The sequence below is a fragment of the Arvicanthis niloticus genome, chromosome 20 (assembly GCF_011762505.2).
Source record: "Arvicanthis niloticus isolate mArvNil1 chromosome 20, mArvNil1.pat.X, whole genome shotgun sequence".
Classification (NCBI taxonomy): domain Eukaryota; kingdom Metazoa; phylum Chordata; class Mammalia; order Rodentia; family Muridae; genus Arvicanthis; species Arvicanthis niloticus.
Genome location: NC_047677.1, coordinates 14,271,527 through 14,298,078, shown reverse-complemented (window position 1 = coordinate 14,298,078; position 26,552 = coordinate 14,271,527). Strand labels below are relative to the sequence as shown.

The following is a 26,552-nucleotide window of genomic DNA, read 5'->3' as shown; positions in this document are numbered from 1 at the left end:
CGGGGCCCCACACAGGTGGGGAGGGAGGCTGTGAAAGGAGGTAGCCATTTGGTCTTCACGCCTTGGGCAGGAAGCTGGTTGCCATGACAACCACTTGACTTTGGAGGCCCGTCCACCAAGGGCGCATCCATCCTACAGGTCATGAGCACCCAGACAAGCAGCTACAGGGACAAAACAACTCAAAAGGAATTTCCCACCACCAAGCCCTGCCCTTTGGCTAAAATGTTTATTCGTGCAGCTCTCCGTTATCCTTACCTGCCTGCTCCCACTTCTGCCTAACCTTCCTCCCTTACACACACTGTGTCTTGAAGACTCTGTCCCTTAGAATATGCTTGAAGAAAATATTCTTGAATTATTGATCCCCTAAGGTCGCTTGTCCACTTAAAAACCTATAATAGTTTGGTCTTGTCTTCAAGATCAAGGCCTAGATACTTCTGTCCACTCCAGGAAACTGTGTCACCTACCGATCCGGGGCATCAACCTTGTTTCCCAGCATTCCACAGTGGAAGCTCCGTTGGCCTGCTTTCCCACTCTCTCCTAGCTGTTCTTGATATGTTTTCTCAAAGGAACTCACCCTTCCCAGTGCCCTCCATGTTTTATCCTTAACATATCAATGACATACTTTGTTGTCTGTCCTCCTTAAAAGACCCGATTTGACTTTCTGTCAGAATGTCACAGGCTAGGGGGCTGAATAGCAGACACCATTTGTGCTGGGCAGTTTTATGTCAATGGAGACACAAGCTAGAGTCATCAGAAAGGAGGGAGGAGGTTCAGCTGAGAAAATGCCTCCCAAGATCAGGCTGTAGGTAAACCTGTAAGGCATTTTCTTAATTAGTGATTGATGGGGGACAGTCCAGCCCATTGTGGGTCATGCCATCTCTGGGCTGGTAGTCCTGGTTTCTTTAAGAAAGCAGGCCAGAGCAAGCCACGATGAGCAAGCCAGTAAGCAGCACTCCTCCCTGGCCTCTGCATCAGCTACTGCCTCCAGGTTCCTACCCTCACAACTTTTGATGAGGAACTAACTGTTCTATGGAACTGTGATCGAAATAAACCCTCTCCTCCACAACTTACTTTTGGTCATGGTGTTTCAGCATAGCCCTAGTGACCCTGACTAGGACGCAATCTTGCAGTTCCAGAGGCTGAAGGTGTAAGATCAAGATGTGAAGACGTGGGTCTCTGTCCTGGCTCTGCCTCTCTATGTATCCTCACATGATCTCTGTGTGTGCAGGACCTGGTGTTCCTTCCTGTGTTCATAAGGAAGTTCATTTCTTCTCATAAGGATATAATGTTAGGGCACATCCTTGTGGCCCCATTTTAACTTAAACGATTCTCTCAAAGGTCTTTTTAACTCTTAAAAGATCCTCTGTCCAAATCCAGCCAGTGTCTGAGGTGTGAGGGTTAAGCCTTCAGCATATGAACTTTGAGGGACATGATTTAGCCACAGTGGGTGCAGTTCTCCCGCTAGTGTACCTGCCAGGGGGCACATGGAACTGGGAGTCAGCAGAGAGTTGTTTGTGGCCCAGTGATGTGAAGGAAGTTGTCTCTCTCTGAGGTTTCCCACCCCTCACCCACAACCCAACTGAGGCCTAAGCCCATCTCTACCTGACAGGCTACCCATGCCCGGCTGAATTTTTTTCTCTTCACCTATGCACAACTTACATTGCCAGTTCTTAGGGTTGCCTCCTTGACAAGACTGGTTAGCTCATGGTGGTGGGCATCTCCCACAGACCAGGAACAACTTCCCTTCCTCAAACCCCAACGGTGGGTGGTCTCTCCTTCTAGAATAATCTAAAACCACCATTGCCTCTACTCGTTTACCAGTCTCCATTTAGGGGATTCTTGAGGGAGGCCCAGTCAGAGATAAGAAACATCCCTCCTCCCTGATCACTCGACCCTTAGTTTAGAACTGGGATAGGAAAAAAGTCATGAGATTAGGTTCCCTGATGAATAAAGCATGTTTATTTTGTCCTGGAAATCATGGCTGCCAAGATGGGAACCATCCAGTCCTCAGCCTTCCCCATGTGGCAGACTGAAGACATCTCATTCTCTGAAGCATCACAGATCCGTATGGACTCTGCTCTGTTTCCAGTTGTTATCTCTTGCCAAGCTAGGGAGAACACCTTCTGAGAGTTAAGAGTAGTTGTGCAGTTGAACGCATTCCAGGGTAAGTTAATTATTGACCTTGACATTGAGTGTGAATCATCCGTGGCCTTTTAGAAGGATCTGAATACTTCCTCTGCCAGCAAATGGTATCCTGGCCTATTTATGGAACGGAGGCTGGGGTCAGAGACAGTGTGAAGAATTAAGATACCTCCTTTTCCTTCTAAACACTAACTGCCCCTTTAAATATTGCCTTTCTTCCTTGGCTACCTGCTCAGAGCACCTCAGTTAACTAGAAGGCTCTAGAACACCACAGTGTTCTCTACACTGTGCCACGGAAAGATACAAGGTAACTTCTCTTTTGTCACGAATGAAGTATTCAGGACCAGCCATCTTACTGCTGTGTCCCGTTGGTTTCAATCCTGTCTGTAGGAATGCAATACCTTAACGGTCTAAGTAACTCTTCTCATTATAGCTCAAGAGGCTGGCTAAAAAGCAAAGACTTTCAGCTGAGCTGAGGCGTTTCTGAGGGTTTGTGGTTAACCAAGGCCACACACCCAGTAAGCAACAAGATGGGATTTAATGGAAGTGGCACCTGGTAGGGGCTGGATTACTGTGGTATCTGGTATCAGCTCAGCTGGGCCTGCCTACTTTTACATGAGGGGAGAGAGGCCCAGTCAGGTCTCACTGGCTACAGGGTTCAGGTTCAATGCCTGTGAAAACAGACACCAAAATAATCAGAGCTGCATTCCTGTGTTAGGGCAGCTAATCCCCATTCCTTTGAAGGGACAGAAACCACAGGTGGAGGCCAGCATGGCTGGAAGGGCCAGGCCTCCCTCTGCTTTGTGTGTTCTGAGTCCTGTAGCTCTTCTTTTAATTCCAAAGCCAGTTAAAGGAGTGTCAGTCCTTACAGATGAAGAAAGTGAGCTTTTTGGCTTTCTTTTTGGAGACTGTGTCTGAGTCTGTTGCCCAGGTGGGTCTTGAACTCAGTGAATGCTCCCACCTCAGACTCCCAAGCATGCATCACCTTGGTGGGCTTAGGTTCTGTCCCTCTCCCTGGCCCCCGTGGTGAATAATGACCTACCAGGGTGCCATCAACTGCTTTCCTGTATTGCTGTGTTGCAAGCTTTTATAATTATCTATGAACTTACAAAGTCTTCATTATTCAAGAATTAAAATTTATACAAACTTTCTCCAATGTAAAAAAATTAATGGCAAGAGATTTTTTTTTATTGAAATTTTTTTAGTTCATGTGAAAAATAGTGGGTATTAATTATAATGGTGTCTGCACCCAGAGAGATATCATTGTGCCTTGCTCATATCCATTCCCTGTCATCATGTCTCTGACCCTTCCTCATTCCTCTAGATGCTCCTGTGTTTATTGTAGACAGGGTCTCACTATATGGCCCAGGTTAGCCTGGAATGCATGATCCTCCTGCCTCAGCGCCGAGTGCTGCTGGGATTGCAGGCATGCTGGCTGGAATCACTTCTGAGGTAAACAAGTGAATATTTTCATGGTTGAATACTGGTGTGATTTACCAAAGCCAGCGGCAAATCCTTTTGAACTTGTATAGTCAACGGTCTGGTTTGCAGTCCAGGCCAGTGGAGCTGAGCATGCCCAGAGGCAACTGCTCCCCGGGGATATACTGGACTGGATGGCCTTACAGTTTCCTCTTTTTGAGGGGGTGGTGGGTTTCGAGACAGGGTTTCTCTGTATAGCCCAGGCTGTCCTGGAACTCACTCTGTAGACCAGGCTGGCCTCGAACTCAGAAATCTGCCTGCCTCTGCCTCCCAAGTGCTGGGATTAAAGGCATGCGTCACCACCGCCCGGCCTCTTTTTCTTAAGTTTGTAGTAGTTCCATGGTGTAGGGTGGGAGGACTCCAAAGGAGATCCCCGGGAGTTTCAGCAAGCCCTTGGTGCCTTCAAGCCTCCTTGGAGACCATACTCTAAGCAGTGGCATTTTGGCTGCCAGTCTCTGTACAGAAGAATCTAAAAGCCCGAGATTTCAAAGTGAGGCCTGGCAGGCAGGCAGGCAGGCAGGCAGGCGGGCAGGCGGGCGGGCGGGCGGGCGGGCGGGCGGGCGGGCAGGCAGGAAGGTGGGCGGGTGGACAGGTGGGCGGGCTCAAAGGCTGGCAGCTGCCATCTTTCTCCAACTCCACTTTCCACTGTTTGGAGGCCGTCTGTTTGAGTCAAGCTCATCTTTTTTCCACCATGTATTCCTGCTTGTTAATACTTTGAGCCAGCTGCTATTTCTATCTGGTTTTATTTAATGATCATGGGAACCCTGCTTTACAACATCCAACTTTCAGAAAAGGAAACTGAAGTGCTAAACACATTGGTAACTCTCTCACGCATACGGATTTAATAGAAAAAAAAATCAGCAATGTGAGTAGTCTGTGACTGTTTCTTTAGTAAAAAACAAACAGGCAGAAAACTTAACTCTTGGCCCCAGTGAAGATGCTTAGACTAACAGGTAACCAGGGAATGCTGCTGTGTCATAAGGATTCACACTAAGCCACTCTAGAGATGTGTGTGTGTACCTATGTGTATGTGTGTGTACATATATATGTGTATGTATGTGTGTTATGTGTGTGTTTGTGTGTATATGTGTGAATATATGTATGTATATGTGTGTATATTTGTTTCTGTGTGTGTATGTATATATTTGTTTCTGTGTATGTGTATATATGTGTATGTATGTTTGTTATCACCATTTTTTTTCCTCTGGACACTCATAAGGATATAACAAAGATGTCTGGCTAGTGGTTGGGGCGCACGCCTTTAATCCCAGCACTCAGGAGGCAGAGGCAGGTGGATCTCTGACTTCGAGGCCAGCCTGGTCTACAGAGTGAGTTCCAGGACATCCAAGGTTACATAGAGAAACCCTGTCTCAAAAAAAAAAAAGAAAAGAGAAGAAGAAGAAGGAGGCGGAGGAAGAAGGGGGGGGAGGGGAGGAACTAAATAGTCTGATTGGAGGCTACAGAGCAAAGACTTGGTAAACTGCTTTGGAAGAAGCTAGGTGGGAAGGAAGAAAAGGGAGGGAGGGAAGGGGTGTCTTCCCACAAATCTGCATCTTGCCTTTACTGGTTCACAAAAGGTCATGTGGTTTTAAGGGCTTTACAGAGCTTCCAGATGTCCCCCAAGCAGTGCTCCTTCAGGCTGCTAGCTTCCTAATCCTCATTCTCTACATGTTTTTGGTCTTCTAACAATGTCCAGGGGTGCTAATGCTGAGTCCCCACCAAACCTCTCTCCTCTGGAAGTTCCCATGAACCCAGTGCATCATTTCTCAGGGGTCCTTCCCCATCTTGGCTGCCAACTAGATCTGAAGATAAACTCCACCATGAAGAGAGTGTACAAAAATGAGAATTTAGGGCCACTAAGATGGCTTAGTGGGTAAAGGTCCTTGCCATACAAGCCTGGTGACCTGAGTTTGGTCTCTAGCACAGTGGATGAGGAGCCAGCTTCTCTGAAAGTTGTTCTCTGGCACACACATACATACACACACATGCATAAATATATATACACAAACATACACATACACACACAAACATACATGCACACACATACACACATGCACACACACAACACATACACACACCAGACATACAGGACACACATATACATACACATATATACACGAAGTAATACATAAAATTAAATTTAAAAAACCCAAGATTTTATTTAATATTGTGCTTACAAGGAAGTCTTAGGGCCACACCTTTAATCCCAGCTGTCAGGAGGCGATGGCAAGTGGATCCCTGGTCAGTTTGGTCTACAAAGTAAGTTCAGAGACAGGCAGAGCTACATAATAGAGAGTCTCTGTCAAAATAAAAGAAGTTTCAAACCTGGCCTTAAAGACACTGGAGTGGTAGCATGACCATAAGAGCTGACGTAGTGCCCAAGATTTATGAGGTATATCATATGATGTTTTCCCATGCGAGGCTTAAGGTACAGCTTTTATATGCGAAGGAAGTTCTTTTATGTGAGTCTCTTGCAGATGATCTAATGTGAGGTCTCCATTATTTACACTTACTTCACATTGCTAAAGTGAAGAAATGCACTTGTACAAATTATTAATAATGTATGAGTTTATTCTTATTTGATAATTTTATTCAGGTTTTCTTTTTGCTGAATTTTAATTTAAAAGCTTGTGCTATCTAGCATGTGTATTCTCATCAGCCAGCAGAGGATGGTTGAAATCTGAAGATCTTAGGAGTGCGTGGCATTGGACTTATTTGTGCCTTAGGGTGAGGCTTCCTGTTCCCACTGTGGGTATGCTCCAGGGTCCATTATCCTTACCAAGTGGAGGGCACTCACTGTGGTAATGCCTTTAGTCTTCTCCCCTTTCTTAGATAACCCAAACCATGCCAGAATGATCAGCCCAGTTGCCTCTCCTCTTCCCCTCCCAAGGAAGAAGTGCTTTTAGTCCATTATGAATCACTAGGCTCAATGGCTAGAACAGAGAAAGCAAAAGGCTGAAAACACAGATCCAGCTCAGCTTAGGGAAAAGTGGAAGGGGAGGAGCAGTCCAGGATAGACCAAGCACACATGCATCAGGATAGACCGAGCTGAGGTCTCAGCACACACTCACAGGATAGACCGAGCAGAGCTGTCTCCGCACACACACAGCAGGTAGAAGTTAAGATGAATATGTAACAGGTACCATGCACCATGTGTTGGCCTTCTGGTCCTGTTGTCAACAGAGCCTCACTATGTAGCTCATTATGTAGCTCAAGCTGGCCTTGAACTCGTGACTCCCCTACCTCAGCCTCCCCAGTGCCACCACACTCTGCTTCAGAAGAGAGTACGAGCCTGAAGGGCTATGCCAGACCAAGGAACAGGAGGACCGAGGTCCATGTACAATTGTGTATGGATGGCCATGAAATGTGGTGGGAATTTGAAGGCAGGAATCCGACTCAAGGCCTCCAAATTAAGAAATTGGAGATTGAGAGATAGGAGTGCAAAAAGGTCAGAGTTCCTGTTAAAGGAAGAAAAATGCCTAAGCAAAACCCATGCTGTGAGGCTGGGGCATTTCCAGGGAGGATTGGCATGTGGGACAATGACTGGGAGGGAAGGGGACCCCCATCCTGAATATTTGTGGTTTCAACCAATGAGCCTGTGGCCTGAATGGAAGAGGACAGGGGACAGCACAAGTTCCTTTTTGAATGAGTGTGTATGGCTACTGCCATTGTCCTCTGACATCTGACTCCTGTGACAGCTTCCTCAGCCTTCCCATGTAGAGTGAATGTCAGCGGCTCTCCAGGGAACGCTGGGGCCTCTACAACCATGGGGAGACCGACTGAAGCTCTCCAGGGAACGCTGGGGCCTCTACAACCATGGGGAGACCGACTGAGGTTCTCCAGGGAACACTGGGACCTCCAAAACCGGAGAGGGAGACTGCCTTTCCAGATACAGACGGCCATTGTTGAACTACCCAGCTCTGTTATGTAAAGCAAGCCAATAAATCCCTCTTGGTGATGCATGCTTACAGTTCTCTTGGTCTGCTCCTTTAGAAAGTCCTGCCTTATACATTGTATATCAACATATAGCTAGAGGATAGTGTGTAGAGTAGATATATGTGATAGAAAAACAACACCTGACTGGCCAAATTAGTACATAAGTAAGCATTTGTACATTTGTTAAGATTCTTATTGAAGAACACACAGGATACTTGAACTTCAGAACTTTTCAATAGTGTTTGCTTTCTAAATCAGAAAAATCTGTATTTCAATGTATCATCTCAAAGCGTTTTTACAAACCGCCCATCTTCTACTAGTCAGTCAACACACAGTTAAAACTTGTTCTCCTTTTCAATCAACAAGTGCCCAGTTCAGATGGTTATAGCTTTTCTGAAATGCAATCAATATGTAATTTCATATTACCCAGAATCCAGTAAGATGCAGAACCACTGCGAGTGACACTGAATACAGGATGTGGGCATTTTGCCTGGGCTCTTGTGAAAGCTGATGGCTATCTATAGGGCTCCTGGCCCCTGTGATGTTGAGCGTTGAGTCTGAAGTCCTCTGGGTCAACCAGCTGGAAAGTTGAGAAGGGGGGGTTGACTGTGGCCAGGAGGTGAATGACATTTCCAGAACCCGAGAGCACACGGGGAATCCATGAGTGACCTAAGCTTCTTTCTCATCAACCCTGACCTCAGTTTTGCAGTAGCCACAGGAGAGGCTTTATCTATTGACAGGGAACTTCTCTCACACTTGGACTGGGCTTCAGAGCTCACCGGGGGAATTGTGGTAGGTGCTGGGGTTCTGTGAGTCTGGGTGCTGCCCCACACCACCAGGCTAGCAAGTTTTTACTGGTTGCTGCATGTCCACATTCTCACGCTTTCTCCACACTGGCTGCTGCAGTGTTGGCATCTCCATGCTTCTTCTAGAGCTCGGAGAGCATAGCTGCTTTTTCCCTCTCACCAGATCTGATGGAAATATGTCTGTGGCCAAACCCTAACCTGAAAGTATACAGAGAAGGCAATTCTTGAAGACATAGTTCCTGTTTAGCTTGGTTGTCATGGTGCAAAGCCAACATAGCTTCTCCCTTGTCAATTTGGCATCTCTTGGTCTTCTCTGAATCATGCTTAATTTACAGATAAAGACGTCAGCCTACTGTGAATGCAGCACTTCCTGTCCTCTCCTGTCACAGGTTGTGGACTGCAGGTGACGTTAACTCCCTTCAAGCTACGTCATACATAGTCTCATGACCATCCTTGGCCATCCTGTAACTGAAACTGCTCCAAGCAAATGTACAATTCAGACCAAGCTGAGTATCATGCACACATCTTGTGTTAGGTGATGGGGGAATGAGAAATGGCCAACACCTTCCTTAGATAACAAAATTCTTTTAAATTAAAATCCAGAGTCAGTAAAGCTTTTCTGAATGGGACTGTTGATGTCCTAACCGAAGCCTTACCACTTAAGCTTAAATTGGCTATTTTGAAAAGACTCTGTAATGTAGCCTGGTCATAAACATGAAGGTCATTAGCTCCTCCATCTTCCTTTACCTAGTTACTTAGGGAACCAAGTCCCTAAAAAAGAACCTTTGACCAGAGGTCTCCTGGAGACAGTAACAGAGCAACCAGGAGAAATAACAGTATCTAAGTCGGTTTTCCACACTATGGCAGAATACTTGAGACTGGGTAATAAATAAATAGAAATTTGTTGGCTCAGGGCTTTGCACCCTGGGAGCCCCAAGAGCAAGGGACCACAGCAAGGGGATGAACTTCTTGCTGTTTAACATGGAATAGTGATATATGGTGAGAAAGTTTGGAGCCTCGGAACAAGAGATAGCTGAACTTGACTTCAAAAGAAGCCAGCCTACTCTCCAGGTGACTAGGCTGGTACTGCTGAGGCTTAGCCACTGGGAGCAGAGCTCTCATGGCCTAACAGCTCTCTTTATAGTCCCCACTTCCCCACACTGCTGTGTTGAGGAGTTAGTTTCTAGTCTGTGAACCTTGGGAGACATATTCAAAATAGAGTAGGAACATCTGTCCAGCCCAGCCATGACCCAGGACCTAAACTTGAACTCCAAAGACAAGGGAACTATAGTCAGAAAAGGTACAGGGTATACAGTAGTCAGATGGGAGCCTGTTGAACCCTTATAGCAAAATGTTACTGTAATGAACAGTCTCTGTATGTTGTAGAACATTCTGTCTAAGTGATATACATTGTAGCTCCTTTTGCCGTATTTTTTGGTTTTTTGCTGCTGCTGTTTTACTCTGTAGCTCAGCTTAGCCTGAAACTCACAGGAATCCCCCTGCTTCAGCTTCCCATGGACCAGAATTATAGATCTGAGCCACCAGGCTCAGACTTTTGTTATTATTGTTGTTGCTTTAAGTAAGGTCTCACTATGTCATCCGGAGCTTGCCTTGGATATTAGAGCCTCTTGCTTCAGGCTCCCATCCTTCGCTGGTCATATCTGGAGTTAATGGGCTTTGTAAGTGCTGGAGGCAGAGTGCAGGCTTCGGGAACAGTAGTAAATCCTTCTTAGGGGGGTTGATAGAAAGCAGCAGCATTGGGGGCTGGGGCTGGAGTGGGGAAATGTCTGAAATTTCACTACGCATCATCTTCTGACATCTGGCTTAGCTCAGGGTGAGTGCTAGGAGTGTGGAGAGGCCTTCTGCCTGCTGTGGGAGACTTAGGTGCAGCTCTGTATGAAGAAGACTTCTCCCTTTGGAGGTCCTTGGTGGAGAAAACAGTCCTTGCTTGTCCAAACTGTTCACAGTGGACAAGGATGCACATGATTTACTCAGGGTGAACCAGAGATGAAATACCTTTTGCAGGTAGTGATGCCCAGGAAGGGACACTCACTGGCTAGACACCTGGGGCCTATCTCGATGCCTCATTAGCATGGAGGATGTTGGGATTCCATGCTACATGACCAGCTGTCATGGTCCTCTCTGTGGGATGTCATGGTAACATGCTCCAAGACAGGAACCTGGTTGGGAGGTGATTTGAACACCTACTATTCTCAATTATGAGATTTACCGGGGTTTTTAAAATCTGCTTGACCTTACCATTTCTTCTATATGGTGGCACAGTTTCATTTGCCCCACATATAAGTGCCAGTGTTTCTTAAGGAACACTGAGATGTAATTTTCTCACTATAAACTGTTATATTCAGGAATTGTTGGAACAGCTGAGGAAAACATTCAGAGTTTTAAACATGAGAGAGAGAGAGAGAGAGAGAGAGAGAGAGAGAGAGAGAGAGAGAGACAGAGAGATCTTCTTTCCCTAAGCTATATTCCTGATCTAGAGTAATCTCAATTGATAATTCAGTGTATTTTATAAAAAAAAATAGATGTCAATAAATTAACATGTTAATGTTAATCACCTCTAAATGGTGTGAGCACGGGTGATTTTTATTTCCTCTTCCACAATTTTTTATTCTACAGTATTCTACAATAAACAACTTGACACTTGTCATTATAGATACGTGTTATTAATCTTAAAATGTGCCAAGAACTGTTAACATATAAATATATACAGGCAGCTAATAATAGTTGTAGTTGATTGCTTTTCGGTTTTTGTTTTTTGTTTTTTCAAGATAGTGTTTCTCTGTATAGCTCTGGACCTTCTGGAACTCATTCTATAGACCAAGCCGGCCTCTAACTAAGACATCCTCCTGCCTCTGCCTTCCGGGTGTGCACCACCGCCACCCTGCTTAGTTGATTGAATTATGTAGTTATCTGCTCATTTAATAAATAGGTTATACACTTTTAGCAGCACATCTTAAAAATGTAAATCTATTCTGAAAATGCAGAAAACAGTCTGCTGACATGTACTCTTTCTTTTCAAATCCTTGTACTTTACTTATGATATTTTTTTTTTCTCTTAGATTATCATGTATATCGGTGTACCATGATCATGCAGTTCCCTGGGGGACCAGAAGAGGACATCTCTGGAACTGGAGTTACAGATGATTGTGAGCTGCCATGTGGGTGCTGGGAATAAAACCTGAGTCTTCTGGAAGAGCAGCCAGCTCTTAGCCACTGAGCCATCTCTTTAGGCCCTTCTTGTAGTTGTATCAGTACATTGTACTCACCTTGAGGTTTTTCTGTTATGGTTTCCAGAATTTGAGGAAAATAATCTATGTCCATTAATCCAAGCACAACAACAACAGTCAGTCATTTACCCTGAGAGTTACTTGTATGCTAACCACCCCTCCATTTGATCCTTATTATAGTCTATGAAGTTCAGGATAGAGACCTGTACCAACTGACTGCAGCCAGGACTTTTGAACACCCCTTCCTCAAGATGGCAGGAAAGGAGATTAAGGTAAGATCGAATTAGCTGGCAAGATTTCCCAGTGAGGCCTTCACAGCCATGGGCAGAGGTCACTGGCAGGGCGGGGTCCTATAGGAGAGCAGATCTTACAACAGAGAGAGACAAACACAGGCTGTGGTATGGCCCTGGCTTGGTTGTAGATGAGGGTCCACCTCTTAAAAAACTTGGCTTGCTTATCAGTGCAAAAGAAAAAAAAATCCCTTCATGGTATGGTTGTCAGAATTGCAGGAGTTGTTGGGGCTGAAGATTAATGTCTGGTGCTTATATAGCAATTACCTTTTTACTATGCTTTATTTATTTATTTTGCTACTACTGGGAATTGAACCTAGGACCTCATATATGTATGTGGTCAAGCCCTGTCCTACTGAGCTATACCTCCTAAGAGTTATTGTGATTTTATGTAATATCCAAGTCATATAGCTCCATCCTCCATCCCAGGTTTCAAGGGGAACCCCCTGCTACTGCTCCTGAGACTGCCAAGACATTCTCATTTCCAAGCTTTCTCTCCCCACAGTTCCTGCTGAGATCAAATTCTTGGTTGGTACCATGTTTTAACTTTCCACTCAAAGCACAGTTTTTCGCGTACCCTGCTTTCCTTAGGTAGACCCTACCTCCATTTGTTCCCCAGACAACACTTAACTTCTGCTCATTAATGGTGTGGTGGGTGGTGTTAGCATATCTGGCTTGCTTTCACCAAAAATTTGAGTGCAGCAGTAGGGAATTAGAGTTCTCTCCCAGCCCTCAACTGCACCAGCAGCTCACAGCAGACAAGTTCTTGTAAGTTTTTAAACATGTTGCTGGTAGGTTCTGAGGCTTCTTCCTGTTTGCCCTGGAAACTCCCTTTTGTGTCCGGCAGCCAGCCTCCTAAGCTTCAGAGCTGATTTGACTCCACTTCTTTCAGTCTAGCTCTGGATCTGGAATCAAACTTATTCCTGCTTCCAGAGCAGGCCCAGGGAACAGTTACCCAAGGGAACAAGGGGAAGATGCAGTGAGTCACTCATCCCACTTGAGGCTGTGTGACTACGGGTGAGTGATAGAGCCATTTTGCACTGAGGATCCGCATGTGTGTGCGGGGATTGAGCCCAGCATCTTGCCCTTGAAAGGCAAGTGCGTTCTGTGCTCCAGCTCTTGAGCCTAGATGCTCTTGTCTGTGTGGAAGCTGGGGGCGGGGGGGAGGAGTAGCAGCATAAGCCCCAGGATTAAGAGTGATGATTTGGTACCCATAAGTCACACAGGATTGGGTCAGAGGTTAATGTGGCTTTGTTAGTGGTCTTTCTCTGACTTCCTAACTTCAGGCATTCATCCTGTCCAGTAGGGATCCCCATAACCCATCTCCTCCTGGCCCACAAGGAGGTAAGAATTGTTCCTCCAGCCTCCCGAAACACATTTGAAGACTTCTTGTGGGTGGTCTTTTCTCACTGTAATGCCAGTGAAGATGTCAGGTCATCAGAAACCAGCTATGCCTGGCCCTTCTAGGAGAAGCAGAGACCACAGCTCTGGTGCCTGCTTCCATTAGTTTGACCGGCGTCAGATCTGGTTAGGGTTCACATCACAGGTGGTTGCAACACTGAGGCAGGATTTCCCTTGAGAAGGCTGGGGGTGAGTTGTCAGGAAGGGATGGGAGGGTGAGAAAGGAAGGAGCCTGCTAGATTTAAATAAGTACTGCGGTATGTTACAGCTGGTATTTGATGCGTGTGAATAAGTACAGAGGGCTGCTGGGCGGGGCTTTTAGGGATGGAGGCAGAGCCGTGGGGAAGGGAAAGCTTGGAAGCCTTGTTGAGGCGACCATCTGGTACACTGAACCCAGAGTCAAGGGCAACATCTGTCAGAGTCCTTTCACAGCGGGAGAGGTCTCCAAGGTCTCCCACCCACCAGTGTTCCATCCACACCTGGAGGCTTTGGCACAACTTCTCCCTAACCTCAGGACCGGGCCATCTTGGCTATCTGCCACAGAACAGGCACGGAGACTATAATGTTCAACCAGTTTCTGCATTTCTCCTGCTCCACGAAGACTGCATTCCTCAGATGCAGGTGACTTGTGTCCAGAGGTGCTTTTGTAGCATGTGTGTCGACAATGACCTGCCTGCATGGTACAGAGGAAAGCAAGGACTTCTAGGCACCCCAGTCATCTAGGAGGGCATGCAGCTAGAGTGGTTTCCAGAGATGGGGCACCAACAGGTACCCATGTGGAAATGGACCTAGGAACAAAAACAGCTGCCCAACAGAGGATGGAAATGTCGTTTGCTTGTGCATGGGTAGTCTAGGGTAGCACTTGCTAATCCTGGGTGGCTTGTGGAAGAAGGATGCTGCATAGAGAACAAACATCCCCCCCTTCCCCCAGTCCTATGCTATTTACAGAAGGGAAGAGGGGGAGGGACAGAGGGCAAAGAGAACTACTCAATGCCAGCCCTGAGCCAAGCAGCCCTCTGGGCTTTAAGGTGTATTAAGCATTGAATGGCACCTCAAGGTCCCTCAGCTATTACCTACAGTGCTGCCCAGTCCTCTTAACTCTGTAAGGTGTGCCTCTTTATTCTCCATTTATGGATGGCAAACCTGAGTTTTGACCAAGAGAAATAATTAGTGGAGATGAAGTAAAAATGTAACACAACCTATCTTGTTCCAAAACCTGCATGCCTAACCCTGGTGTGATGCAGATCCTCCCCAGGACCAAAAAATGTGGGTGCTGATAAAGGGTCGGTCACATCAGGTCAGGGTAAAGGTGGGGAGAGAGTAGTGGCTAGGGAGGGAAAGAAGCTGGTGACATTTCCCAGGACCAAGTTGCCAAGGTAGCTATCCATCTAGAGCAGGGGACCAGGAGATGCTGGTGGTTTCTTAGGCTTAGAGCAAGAAAGTAGGAACTAGGTGAAAGACAGGAGTCGGGGAAGCTGGGGAGGGGGTTGGGGGTAAGGGAGGGATGAGGGGTTGAGGAGTGGGTGGGGGTTGGAGATTAGGGAGTGGGTAGGGGTTTAGGGAGTGGGTGGGGGTTGAGGAGTGGATTGGAGGGTTGGGGGGCTGGGGATGGAGGGCGGAGGGATGGGGCACACACTTAACTCCCTGGCCATACCTGGGGTGGACTTAGGTGAGCACAGCTTCAGAGAGTGTGTTTGTCCCAGAGGGTGAAGCGGCTCAGCTCCCAGCAGTACTAAGGATGGAGGCTCTGCCAGTGAGTCTATGCATGTTTATTTGCCCTTGTTGCCAGTATTACAACCACGTTCTCTGACTGCTGTGCCTTCAGGCGGAAAGCAATGCAGAAGGGCACCTAATTCAGAACAAGTCAGTTCCGGTTTCCAGGTCAGAGTTGAAAGTGTCAAAAACCCCAGGTTCCGCCGCCTGGCAGCAATGACCACTGGCCTGGACTGACATTCTCTGCAAGGAAAGTAGAGTGTGTTGCTCTTCCTAGCAGCGGAAGTCTGAAAGACTCACTTAGAAACCTTGGCCATGTCGCTAATTTGCTGATAATTGGTACCTACGAGCTGAGGTAGAGATCCAGGAACCAAACGGCAGAAGTGAAGGTCCCTCCTCATGCAGACCATTGTACTGCATGAAACCAGGCATGTCGGGGCTCAGATCTGTACCAGGGAGTTTATAATTCAAAGCCAAGAAGAAGTGTCACGTACACCTAGAACTGTAATAGACAAGGTCTATGCTACCCACACAAGCCATACAAGATCAGAAGAAATCACAAACATGAGGGTGGCTTCTTGATGGAAGCGCTCAAGCCAAATTTGGGAAACAGAGCCCCAGGTCTGATGAGGGAAGTGAGTCAGACTCAGAGAACCTGGAGACGGTCAGTGAAAGCCAGCCATTGTTGAAACTGCCCACATTATTATCATGATTGTAATTAACTTTTGTTTACACAGAGTCTCACTCACTATGTAGCCCAGGCTGGCTTAGCTTATGGTCCTCTTGCCTCCGCCTCTCAGCTCCTGTGATTCCAGGTATGCCCACTCTCCCGGCTTCTTATCATCATCTTTAACGTTGCTCTTATTATTAGCTGGCTCAGAACAGTCATTAGAGCAGGAGATAAGAATAATTCATTTAAGATATGGAACAGGACTTTAAAATTTGGTTAGATTTTTTTCTAGTTTTTTTTTTTTTTTCTTTTTTAATTTTAGAGTAGAGGTCTGAGCTAGGTTTTAGAAATGCCTTAGAAATTTTGGGTATTGTTCCCGGAGCTAATGCTTCCATGGCTGGCTATCTCATAAATAATTTCTTCACCTACACAAATAGTAAAAGCTCTCAGCTGAATAAACTCTGCTCCTAGCACTTCATGTCTCCCAAGGAAGCAATTCTTATACCACCACTGAAGACCGTGTAGACTCCATGGATGACAATATTCATCACTCATCTCTGTATTTTAGAAAGACAATTCCACAGACAGCCTATATGAACATTTTAGATTCTGTTAATATGGTACTTGAATATTCTTTTTTTCTTTTTACCCCCTCCCCTCACAAGTCAGGATTTCTCTGTGTAGTCCTGGATGTCTTAGAACTCTGTAGACCAGGCTGGCTTTGAACTCACAGAAATACTCTTGCTTCTGCCTCCTGAGTGCTAGAATCAAAGGCGTGTCCCGCCGCCACCACCACCACCACCACCACCACCACCACCACCACCACCACCACCACCACCACCCGGCTTATTTAAAAATCCTTGCTAGTGTTTCTTCTATTATGTTTCTTTCTTAATCTTCTCTTCTACTTCTCATCTTGCTTCATTGAGCCTCCCTCTGCACCTCAGTGAATGGTGGACAAACACCATTTGGGTTTCTAAAGGCCAGTAGGTGAAGGGTTATGACTTATGCAAGAGATTTAGGACAATGTATTATGTCCCATTTGCAGTTCCTGTCTCTAGTCTCTGGGATAGGACAGAGAGGAAATGAGAACTCCACACAGTCCTTAGGGGATTCTTCCATCTCTGTTAGTCTTTTTGAGACAGAGTCTAAGTGACCCAAGGGTTCTCAAACTCATTAGTGCTGAGAACTCAGGTGTATGCCACCACACCCAGCTTTTAAAGTCTTCTTAAAGGCAGGGTTGTATGTCTCAGATGAATGCCCTGAGAGCAAGAGGAACAGCGGTTGTTTAATGGACTTAAGGTGGGACGGCTCAGCTGCCACCTGTCCAGGGTAAGGAGACAATGGTGACATCATCCAGTACCATTTCAGTGTGGACAAATGGCTGCGGCAAACATGCACCTTAGATGTTATTGCCCCAGCAAAGAAATGACTATGGTTGAATCTAGATAAAAATTTAACTCTGTTGGTGAAATAAAGACTGAAATTCAGTGGGCAATATAGAAAAGTATTTAGTATGGACCTTGATTTAGAACCAATACTCTCCAGTGTTAAAGGTTTGTTTATTTGTTAGGCCATCTGCCTGGGGTTCTAGTAGTCTTTAAAGAATTTGAATAATACTTCTGGATTATTTCTATGCTGTATGTGTGTGGGGATGGGGGTGTTCTTACTTTCATAGTCCTGGATAGTTTTGAACTTGAAGCACTCTTCTGGCCTCTGCCTCCTGAGTTATGGGTTCATGTCCCACCCAGTGAACCCAGAGATTTTTTTTATGTCACAAGTTTTTATTCTGACCCTGCCTTGGGGCTCGGTGTTGGACTACCACTGTTCCTGGAATGCCAGGAAACGTTGATTATTACATCTCAAGTTTGCATGAAGAGTTAAGAGCTGGGAAACCAGCACATGGCTGTCAGGGCTGGGCCTGTCCACGGAAAGCCCCTAAACGAATGTCAACTGAAAGTTCTCAGGTCTTGTAACACAAGAGCAAATAAAGGAGGATTGTTTAGCATGTCGAACTGGCACCGAGTAAAAGAAAGATTATGTAAATATTGTGCCATTAAGTATCTTGGAACCCCAAACCTGGACATAAGCCTGGGGCAAGTGGCTTGCTGAGTGAAAGAAAGGTTATCTAGCCAAGAGGAGGGGCCTGTGCCTGTAATCTAGCTCTCAGATGCTGGCAGGAGGAGCCTGAACTCTAGGCAAGGCTGGGCTACCTAGTGAAGAAAAGAGAGGCAATGGGGTGAGAACAAGGAGTCAGAGGGGATAAGGTGGGTGGGGCTACATCTCAGTTGGCAGAGTGCTTGCCTCGTGTACAGGAAGCCTCAAGTTCCAACCTTAGTACCACGTAAACTAGGCATAATGGGGTCACACCTGTAATTCTAGCACATGGAGGCAGGAAGGCCAGGAGTTCAAGACTGGCCTAGGCTACCTTGCATGTTCAAGGTCAGCCTTGGCTGCTTGAGACCCGGTCTCAAAAGAAAGAAAAAAGAAATGAAAGGAAGAATGAAAACATGGACAGAAGGAAAGAGAAAGGAAAGAAAGATTACCTGGTACCTAATTGCTCGGGGTGCTTCATGGCCCCTGGTTCTGGCACCTGGGACCTGGGGACACAATTACCATGCTTGGTACTTCCAGGAGCAAAGAGAGAACCTGGGTTTGATGCTGTGTTGTGCTCTATCTGTAATTGTCTACACTTTTATTACTCTAGTATGGAAATGAGATTCATGCGAGCAATGAATCCTAGCCTATTTTCTTTTTATTTTTGCATGGGTATGGTATGCATGCATATGTGTATTCACACATGTGGGTGCATTGTACGTATGCATGTATGTACGTATATATGTATGCATGTACGTGTGCATGTACATATGCATGCATGCACGTATGCATGTATGCATGTATGCCCAAGGTTGACCTTAAGTGTCTCCTCCCATTGCTCTCCGCCTTACAAAGTGAGGCAGGGTCTCTTGCTGAGCCAGGAACTTCCTGTTTCAGCTACTCTGGCGTGTCAGCTTGCTTGGGAATTACGCCTCAGCCTCTTGTGTGTTGGAGTGTTCATTTGATGTTTACATAGGTTGTGGGGATCTGAGTGTTGGTTCTCGGGCTCTGCACAGAAAGCTCTTTCATTATTCACTAAGCCATGTCTCCAGGACCCTGACCATCTACCCTACTCTGTAGAGCAAGTTAACAGCTAAAATACACAAGTCAATTCTACTCCATGTCATGTCTTATTTGCATTTAAAGTTGTAGAAGTAATTACTGATTTAGTAGAACCCATGTGTAACTGGAAGAGGGGGGGTCATAAACCCCACAGGACTAATTTCCATCTAAGGACAAGTGTATTAGTTATTTTCTCCATTAGTGTGATGAAATACTCCATCAAAAGCAACTGGAGGGAAGGATTTATTTTGGCTCACAGTTTTAGGGAATACAGTTGACCATGGTGGGAGGGTATGGCAACCAGGTGCATGGTTGCTGGTCACACTGCAGACTCTGTCAGGAAGCAAAGAGGGGAGAATGGTGGGGCTGGAAGCAAATAGGGGAGAATGGTGGGGCTTCCCTTCTTTCATTTTTACTTGGTACATAACGCCAGCCCATATTATGGTGCTACCTGCCTCCAGAATGTGTCTTCCCTCATTAACTGAACGCCTCAGCAACCATCTGATGGACACGTCTTAGGGGCTTATGTTGCTGTGATGAAACCCCATGGCCCAAAGCAACTTGAGGAGTAAAGAGTCTATTTCATGCTACACTTGCAGTAACTGTCCTTCACTGAAGGATGTTAAGCCAGGAGCTGATGCAGGGGCCATACTTACTGGCTTGCTCCTCATGGCTTGTCGAGCCTGCTTTCTCCTAGGTGATTCTAACTCTAGTCAAGTGAACAATGAAGATCAACCAGCATGGTGAAAGGTAAAGTTGGGATGTAAGCTGGGTGTGCAAGTTCAAGGCCTGCTTCGGCTACAAAGCAAGACTGTCTTTTAAAAGAAGTTAGCATTCTTAATAATGGTGTTATCAGACTGGGTGGTGGTGGTGGTGGCGGTGGCAGTGGCACATGCCTTTAATCCCAGCACTCAGGAGGCAGAGGCAGGTGGATCTCAATGAGTTCGAGGCCAGCCTGCTCTACAAAGTTCGAGGACAGCCAGGGCTACACAGAGAAACCCTGTCTTGAACCCCACTTTTCCCAGAATTATGTCATTAATGTAAGTTTACAGGGGTCGAGATCACTGATGAGATGTCACCAAGTCTCAGGCCACTCCCTGCTTGTTGCCTGCCCTCTGTTCATAGGAATCCATGTCTGTATTTGCTTAAGAAAGCCTGCCCAACATTTGCAGGCTGGAGTAAGAGTGCCAATGGAGGCTTGCATGCCATATGTCTACATTTTTAAAAAGCTCTGCATCTAGCTAAGAAGCTGAATATAAACTATGTTATGTCCTATTGCCTTGGAAAATATATCTTCAGGAAAACCCAGAATAGCAAGTTTGAATATAGAATTCTTCGACTCTTTTAAGTTTTGCCTACTTTCTGCAGAGGGCCCTTCTCTGCTTTGTGAAATCTTTGTTGTGGTGAAACACACCTGAGGAAGTCAACTGAAAGAAGCAAAGACTGGGTTTGATTCAGGGCTTCAAGGGAGTCAGTTGATGGTCACTCAGCTCCCTCAGCTCCTCTCATTCTAGAGCAGAACACTGGTGTGAACAGATGGTGGAACCAAGTTGCCAGGAGAGAGAGAGAGACAGAGAGAGAGAGAGAGAGAGAGAGAGAGAGGGAGAGAGAGAGACAGAGAGACAGAGAGACACACAGAGAGACAGAGACACACACACACACAGAAACAGAGAAAGACAGAGACAGATAGAGACAGACAGACAGACAGACAGACAGACAGACAGACAAAGAGACAGACTGTGATCGGAGGGAGACTGAGACTAAGACAGGGAGACCAGGAGTGTAACTTTATTTTTTTTTTTCAAAACCTATTTTTAATGATGGGTCTTAAATGCTTTAACCTCCCTTTTAGCGCACTACCCACCAGAAAGGATATGGGGAAAGAAAGGATATGGGGGAAGCAGACCTGTTCTTTGGAGCAACTCCCATCTGTTGTCTGGAAATCGGCAGTTCACAGGTCAGCAGCAGCAGCTCGATCCACTTGCAAACACTTCACGGATACACCAGCAGTCTAGTTCAGTAGAGTTGGGGTAGCAGACATGAATCAGCAGTGGTGGCACTACCTAGCAGAGGCAGCCAGGCCTCAGCAGGAGTCAGCAGGAGGGACCAGGAGGAATGCCAGGAGAAGACCTCAGCTGTGCCTCTCTGAGGGAAGGGAAGATCAGTGAAGACTGGAGACCCACAAGCATTGCACAGCGAGCTCTATCAGCAAGCTTAGCTCAGCCTCTGTCACTGTCTGTTGAGTCCTTTAATACTGTCTCCAAACATCACGTGTCCTCCGTGTGTTTTGCCTCAGCATCTGCACTTGTCTCAGCTGACATCACTCTGCCAGTCAACCCAAGTCCACTGAAGTAGCAAGAAACTGCAGGACACCACCAGAAGGTTTTTCTGCGTGCTTCTCTTTATGGAGTCCCAGCAAATGCAGTTCAACTACGCTACGTAAGGCAGATCAATACATGCGTGTCATTAGCAAAGAATCCACCATCACATGTCCTTTCATGTGTTTGCTTTAGGAGAACATCCTCTCTCCTGTGTCTGCTTCAGCGAAATGTTCCTTCATGAGTCTGCCTTATCCTTTCATGCCTGTGTCCACTTCAACAAAACTTTTCTTCACATGTTTGCCCCAGCAAAAAACTGACCTTCCAAAGACCCCTTAAGTTTCCACTTCACAGGAGACTGAGACAGAGACAAAGATACGGGGGCAGAGGCAGACAGGGAGACAGAGTGAGATAATACCCTTCAAGGGTTCCACTACAAAGACTTACCTTCTTCAGCTAGCTCTGCCTCCCTGCCTCCTGACAGCCCATTAATCTATGAGTTCATCAGTGGATTAGGCCCCTCATAATCCAATCATCCCCAGAAGCTCTACCTCTGGACACTGACCATTGGGGTCCAACCTTTTGAGGAACATTTTAAAGTCCAAACCACTGTGTCTACTCTCCCCCAAAACTGGACCATGTACTAAAACACCCCCGTGTGAATATTTCATTCTGTATATACAGCTATCTGCAGGTCATGTCTCAGGCCTAGGACTGAACACAGCCAAGGGACAATCAGTCTTTGGAGCTCAGGAATTCGAAAACCCCTGAAGAGGGTTCAGGGCACAGGGGAATTCAGGGATCCTGGGTACAAAGGAGAAGTCTGGACTATGATGAAGAGCACTGAGCAAAAACATTCCCTGTCCTCTATGATGAGGTCCACCATGGGAAATGATGCCCAAGGAGAGGAGAGGGAGACCCCCTAAATCATGGTGGGTCTAAAGAAGCAGCTCCTTTTTTCTTGGGTGTTTCTGCTGGTTTTAGCTTAAGGGCACAGAATTTCTAGGAAGAAGAGACAAAGAAGAGTCTCTTCTAACTCCTGGAATTGTTTTCAGACTTTATTAAACAAGGGCCCTGGTATTTGATGAAATTTGGTCTGAGGAGAAACTTGCTTTCTGAGACAAGGGGTTCAGGGTCTAACTGTGTAGCCCTACCTGTTCTTGACTCTGTCCTTGTCTCCCTAGTACAGAAACTACAAGCATGCACCATCACGCTTGCCCTGAAACACGCTTTTACTGTAATGAATCCATTTGATAGCAACATTCTCAGTGGGGATGTATAGCCCCCTCTGTGTTCAACCACAGGAGGAGACTTATCTTTTCTATTATAGCAGTGGTTCCAAACCTGTGGGTCATGACTCTGTTGAGGGTCACATATCAGATACCCTGCATATCACATTTCTGTTACAATTCCTAACAGGAACAAAATTACAGTTCTGAAGTAGCAACAAAATAATTTTACGGTTGGGAGTCAGCAGAACAAGAGACATTGTATTCAAGGATTGCAGCATCAGGAAGACCAAGGATCCATGTAAATCCAAGCATAGTTCCAGACTTCATTTGCACTGGCCCCTGTGCCTGCTGGACTCTGCATGTGCTAAAGGAATGATTAGTTGGGTCCATTGACAGTTTCTGTCTCCCCCATAGCCTCAGAAATGGAGTTCTTATGCTGCTATCCACATTTATGAGCATGCATTCCTCTCAGCCCTCCAAAAGGATTCTGATGCCACTGGATTTTGAGTCCGAGGGTGAGGGAAGGGAGGTGGCAGAGGGAAGGCGGGAGGAAAGCCCTGGGAGACAGTTAGATGCTTGACTCAGTGGCAGCCACGAGTTTATAAGGCATTATGGTTTAGAAATGATGTCTCTCCCAATGACCCACGAACTGGGGCCTGGTCTCTGTCTTAGTTTGGGGTTCGTAGCTGTGAAGAAACGCCATGACCACGGTAACTAAAGGGACAATGTTTAATCGGGGCTGGCATACAGTTTCAGAGGTTCAGTCCATTATCATCGTGGTGAGAAGCGTGGCAGGATCCAGGCAGATGGGGTGATTTAGAAGGAGCTGAGTGTTTTGCATCTTGATCTTCAGGCAGCCAGGAAGAGGCTCTCTTCTGCACTAGATGGAATGTGAGCATAGGGCCTTAAAGCCCACCCCCATGGTGACATACTTCCTCCAACAGGGCCATGCCTCCTAGTAGTATCATTTCCTGTGGGACAAGCATTCAAACCCGTGAGTCTATGAGGGCCAAACCTATTCAAATCACTGGTCTTCAGTGCAGTGTGGGGCGGGCCTTGAGAGATGGTTAGATCAGGCAGCTACTAGTCTCTTCAAGAGATGAAACCAGAGCTTCTCAACTTGTGGGTCGTAACCTCTTTGGGGGTCAAAGAATCCTCTCACAGGGATCATATATCAGATATCCTATATATCAAAAGTTTACATTATGATTCATCACAGGCACGTAAGTACAGTTATGACGTAGCAAGAAAAATAATTTTATGGTTGCGGGGTCACACACAACATGACGAACTGCATGACAGGGTTCCAGTATTAGGAAGGTTGAGAGCCTCTGGATTAAACCATTGGTGGGAGCCTAATTCCAGGAAGTTGGTCCCTGGGGATAGGTACTTTTAAAGGGTAATTTGAGACCTTGCCCCTTCCTCTGACTCTTACATCTTGGTTGTCATGATATAACTGGCTCTTCTCCACTATGTGCTTCTGACTTTGGGACTAGCAAACACAGACTTTTAGAACCATGAACCAGTTTTTCTTTTGATATTTTGTCATAACAAAAGAATTTTTAAAAATCCTCTTCCTTTTTTTGACATCAGCTTCTTTATCATGTCAAATGTCCGGGAGATGCTTGCCAAATATGAAGGAGGACTCCCGAGCTACGTGTACAAGGCCAGGTGTAATCTGTGCACACTTACAATCCTAGGGCCAAGGAGGCATAAGTGTGAAGATCCCTGGGGCTTGCTGCTCAGCTAGTCCTGCTAAAGGAGTGGTCCCCAGGGTCAGTGAGAGACTACAAGGTAGAGATTGAAGATGACACCTGATGTCAACCTCTGGCTTTACCATGCACTCCCACACAAGTGTGCACACATACACATGCCTATATGATATATACATAAAATACACACGCCTATATGATATATACACAGAAAATTAAAAACAGTAAAATTACAAGTATAAATTAAATCTCTGAATTCCCTTTTACTGCCCAAATTCTTAGGTTGTATGACTCTGGTTGGTCATTAAGCCCTCTGATGTCAACAAAACTAAGTCCTTCTTTTCCTCTCATGCATAAATGGACCTTATTCTCCAGGTGCAACAGAGAAGCTTTGTCCTGAGTCCATTTGTCCTGAATCACTAGTGACAAGAGTCCTTCCACTCATTTCTAGCAGCCAGCCTGAACGGCCCTGCAGCTTTCAGTGTAACTGGACATTTCCTTTACCTCCACACTAGTTTAAGCACTCACTCTTATGGGCGCAGGTGCCGTGGTACTCAGAGGGCTGTGTGGGTTACACATTTAGACATAATTTAAGGCAGAACTCACTTCCTCTCGCCTTGTGTACGTACTCCCTCCAGCCCCACCACCTCCCTTTTCAGGCAAAGTAACTAAGGGAGAATCAACTTCAATGTACTATAGTATCCATTCCACCCCTGCTCTGAGAAATCACTCTGCACCCAGAGGTGAATGAAGCCCAGGCATTGGCTAGACAGAAAGATCCTCCACCTGCCTGCTCTGTCACAGCTGGCCCAGGAACCTGAGCATCGAGGCTGTTGGGAGAGAGACCAAGTTCAAGCTTGTGTATGTATCTCAGACCCATAGTCCCCATAACTTGGTATCTTAGTTAGAGTTTCCATTGCTGTGAAGAGACACCATGACCAAGGCAACACTGAAAAGGAAAACATTTCATTGGGGCTGGCTTACAGTTTCAAAGGTTCAGTCCATTATCATCATGGCGGGAAGCATGGCAGCGTGCAGGCAGGCATGGTGCTGGAGGAGGAGTTGAGAGTTCTACATCTTGATCTGAAGACCTCCAGAAGGAGATTGTCTTCCGCAGTCATCCAGGCAGAGGGTCTCTACCACACTGGGTGGAGCTTGAGCACCAGGGGCCCTCAAAGCCTGTCTACACAATGACACACTTCCTGCAACAAGGCCACCGGTCCTAACAGTGCCACGTCCCATGGGCCAAGTGTATTCAAACCACCACACTTGGTGAGTTTCAGAGATGAGGAGGAAGCTTTGCTGAATGCAAGTGATGAAAGGAAGCCTCGCCCAGGGATGGCTCCCTCCCCAGGGGCTCTCTTCACTGTCTTTTTTCATCTCAAGGGTCCACTGTAGTTCTTCCATAAGACTCTTCCTCCTCCTTCTCCAGCCACTGTGGCCAGCTCATGTCCCACAGATGTTCCTCCACACGACTATGGTTACCCCCTTCTACATTCCTACTTCTCTGTGTGACTGTGTGAGGAAACTGTTCTCATAAGGCCTCAGGAATGTGAGCACCTGAGGGCCTCTCAGCTGATCGTCAGAGATGAACAGCATTCCACTTCCGTGAGCGAACATTGGATGCTGAATAATGAATAAGCAATGAAAACTGACTTCTCATAATTCTCATGTCCGGGAAATCCAAAACCAAGCTATCATAGCTTTGATGTCTGGTGAGGCCTGCTGTGAGTGAGAGGGCACTTGGAACAGTGTCATCACATGGGAAGGTGGCAGGGTTGAGAACAATACTTCTTTTGTAAGACCCTTAATCCCCGTTCACGACAGGTGTCATGGTCTAGTCACTCCTTAAAGGCACCGCCTTTTAATACATTGACCTTGAAGATTAAGAGCCAGCATGAGTGTTAGAGGGTCACAGACATTCAATCCACAGAATAAAGGAACAACTCTCTCCTACTAACTCTCTCCACCAATGGCACCTTTCCCTTCTTATCACACCAAGATATAAGCAATGGCTTTGCCCCTTCTCAGGGGTGTCGTCACAGTATACAGTGAGTGAAAGGGTCTATCCTCTGCTAAAGGAATATCAGGGCTATGGCAGGCAATGGGGTTGAGTAACATGAAAAAGAGAGGCAGGAGTAAAGAAGTTTAGAGAGCCCGTTAAACTTCCCGTGCCACTGACAGATCAGATTCAAAGTTTGCTGACCGGTCAAAATGGCCTGTCATTTGTTTACTTTCCTGTTAGTTGTTAGTTTGTTATCCTCTCTATTTTGTTTTGTTTTTTTTTGTTTTTTTTTTTTGTTTTTTTTTTTTTTTTTGGCTCTTTTTAATAGTGTATGTAGAATGGGCACAGGCACTAAGTAAAAAGCCCTACCTGGCTCCTCACTTGGGCCGCCAGGCTGCTTAAAACAGGGTGGACAAAAACCTGGCATTCCCACTTTCCATT

The 26,552-nt window shown here is 46.2% G+C and overlaps 1 protein-coding gene across 4 annotated transcripts; it reads left to right on the top strand.

Moving 5' to 3' along the window:
- Nucleotides 1-2,231: 2,231 nt before the first annotated feature.
- LOC143435185 (uncharacterized) lies at nucleotides 2,232-22,252 on the top strand. Of its 4 annotated transcripts, none has more exons than XM_076916557.1 (5): nucleotides 2,232-2,449; nucleotides 11,444-11,530; nucleotides 11,792-11,883; nucleotides 20,697-20,801; nucleotides 21,141-22,252. In XM_076916557.1, the coding sequence occupies exons 2-5, from the start codon at nucleotides 11,467-11,469 to the stop codon at nucleotides 21,192-21,194; spliced, it is 315 nt and encodes a 104-aa protein (XP_076772672.1). In that variant the 5' UTR covers nucleotides 2,232-2,449; nucleotides 11,444-11,466; the 3' UTR covers nucleotides 21,195-22,252. The 4 variants fall into 4 exon arrangements, with proteins under 4 accessions (XP_076772672.1, XP_076772669.1, XP_076772673.1 ...); XM_076916554.1 differs by having other exon boundaries at nucleotides 11,444-11,542; XM_076916558.1 differs by lacking the exon at nucleotides 2,232-2,449 and adding an exon at nucleotides 8,215-8,349.
- The last annotated feature ends 4,300 nt before the right edge of the window (nucleotides 22,253-26,552 follow it).

Excerpts from the sequence above, each read along its gene's own strand:
- LOC143435185 (XM_076916554.1), top strand. The coding sequence starts at position 11,467 with ATGATCATGCAGTTCCCTGGGGGACCAGAAGAGGACATCTCTGGAACT. Across the intron at positions 11,543-11,791 it reads AGATGATTGTGAGCTGCCAT|TCTATGAAGTTCAGGATAGA; the intron begins GTGGGTGCTGGG and ends TCCTTATTATAG. Across the intron at positions 20,802-21,140 it reads TGGAAATCGGCAGTTCACAG|CATCTGCACTTGTCTCAGCT; the intron begins GTCAGCAGCAGC and ends GTTTTGCCTCAG.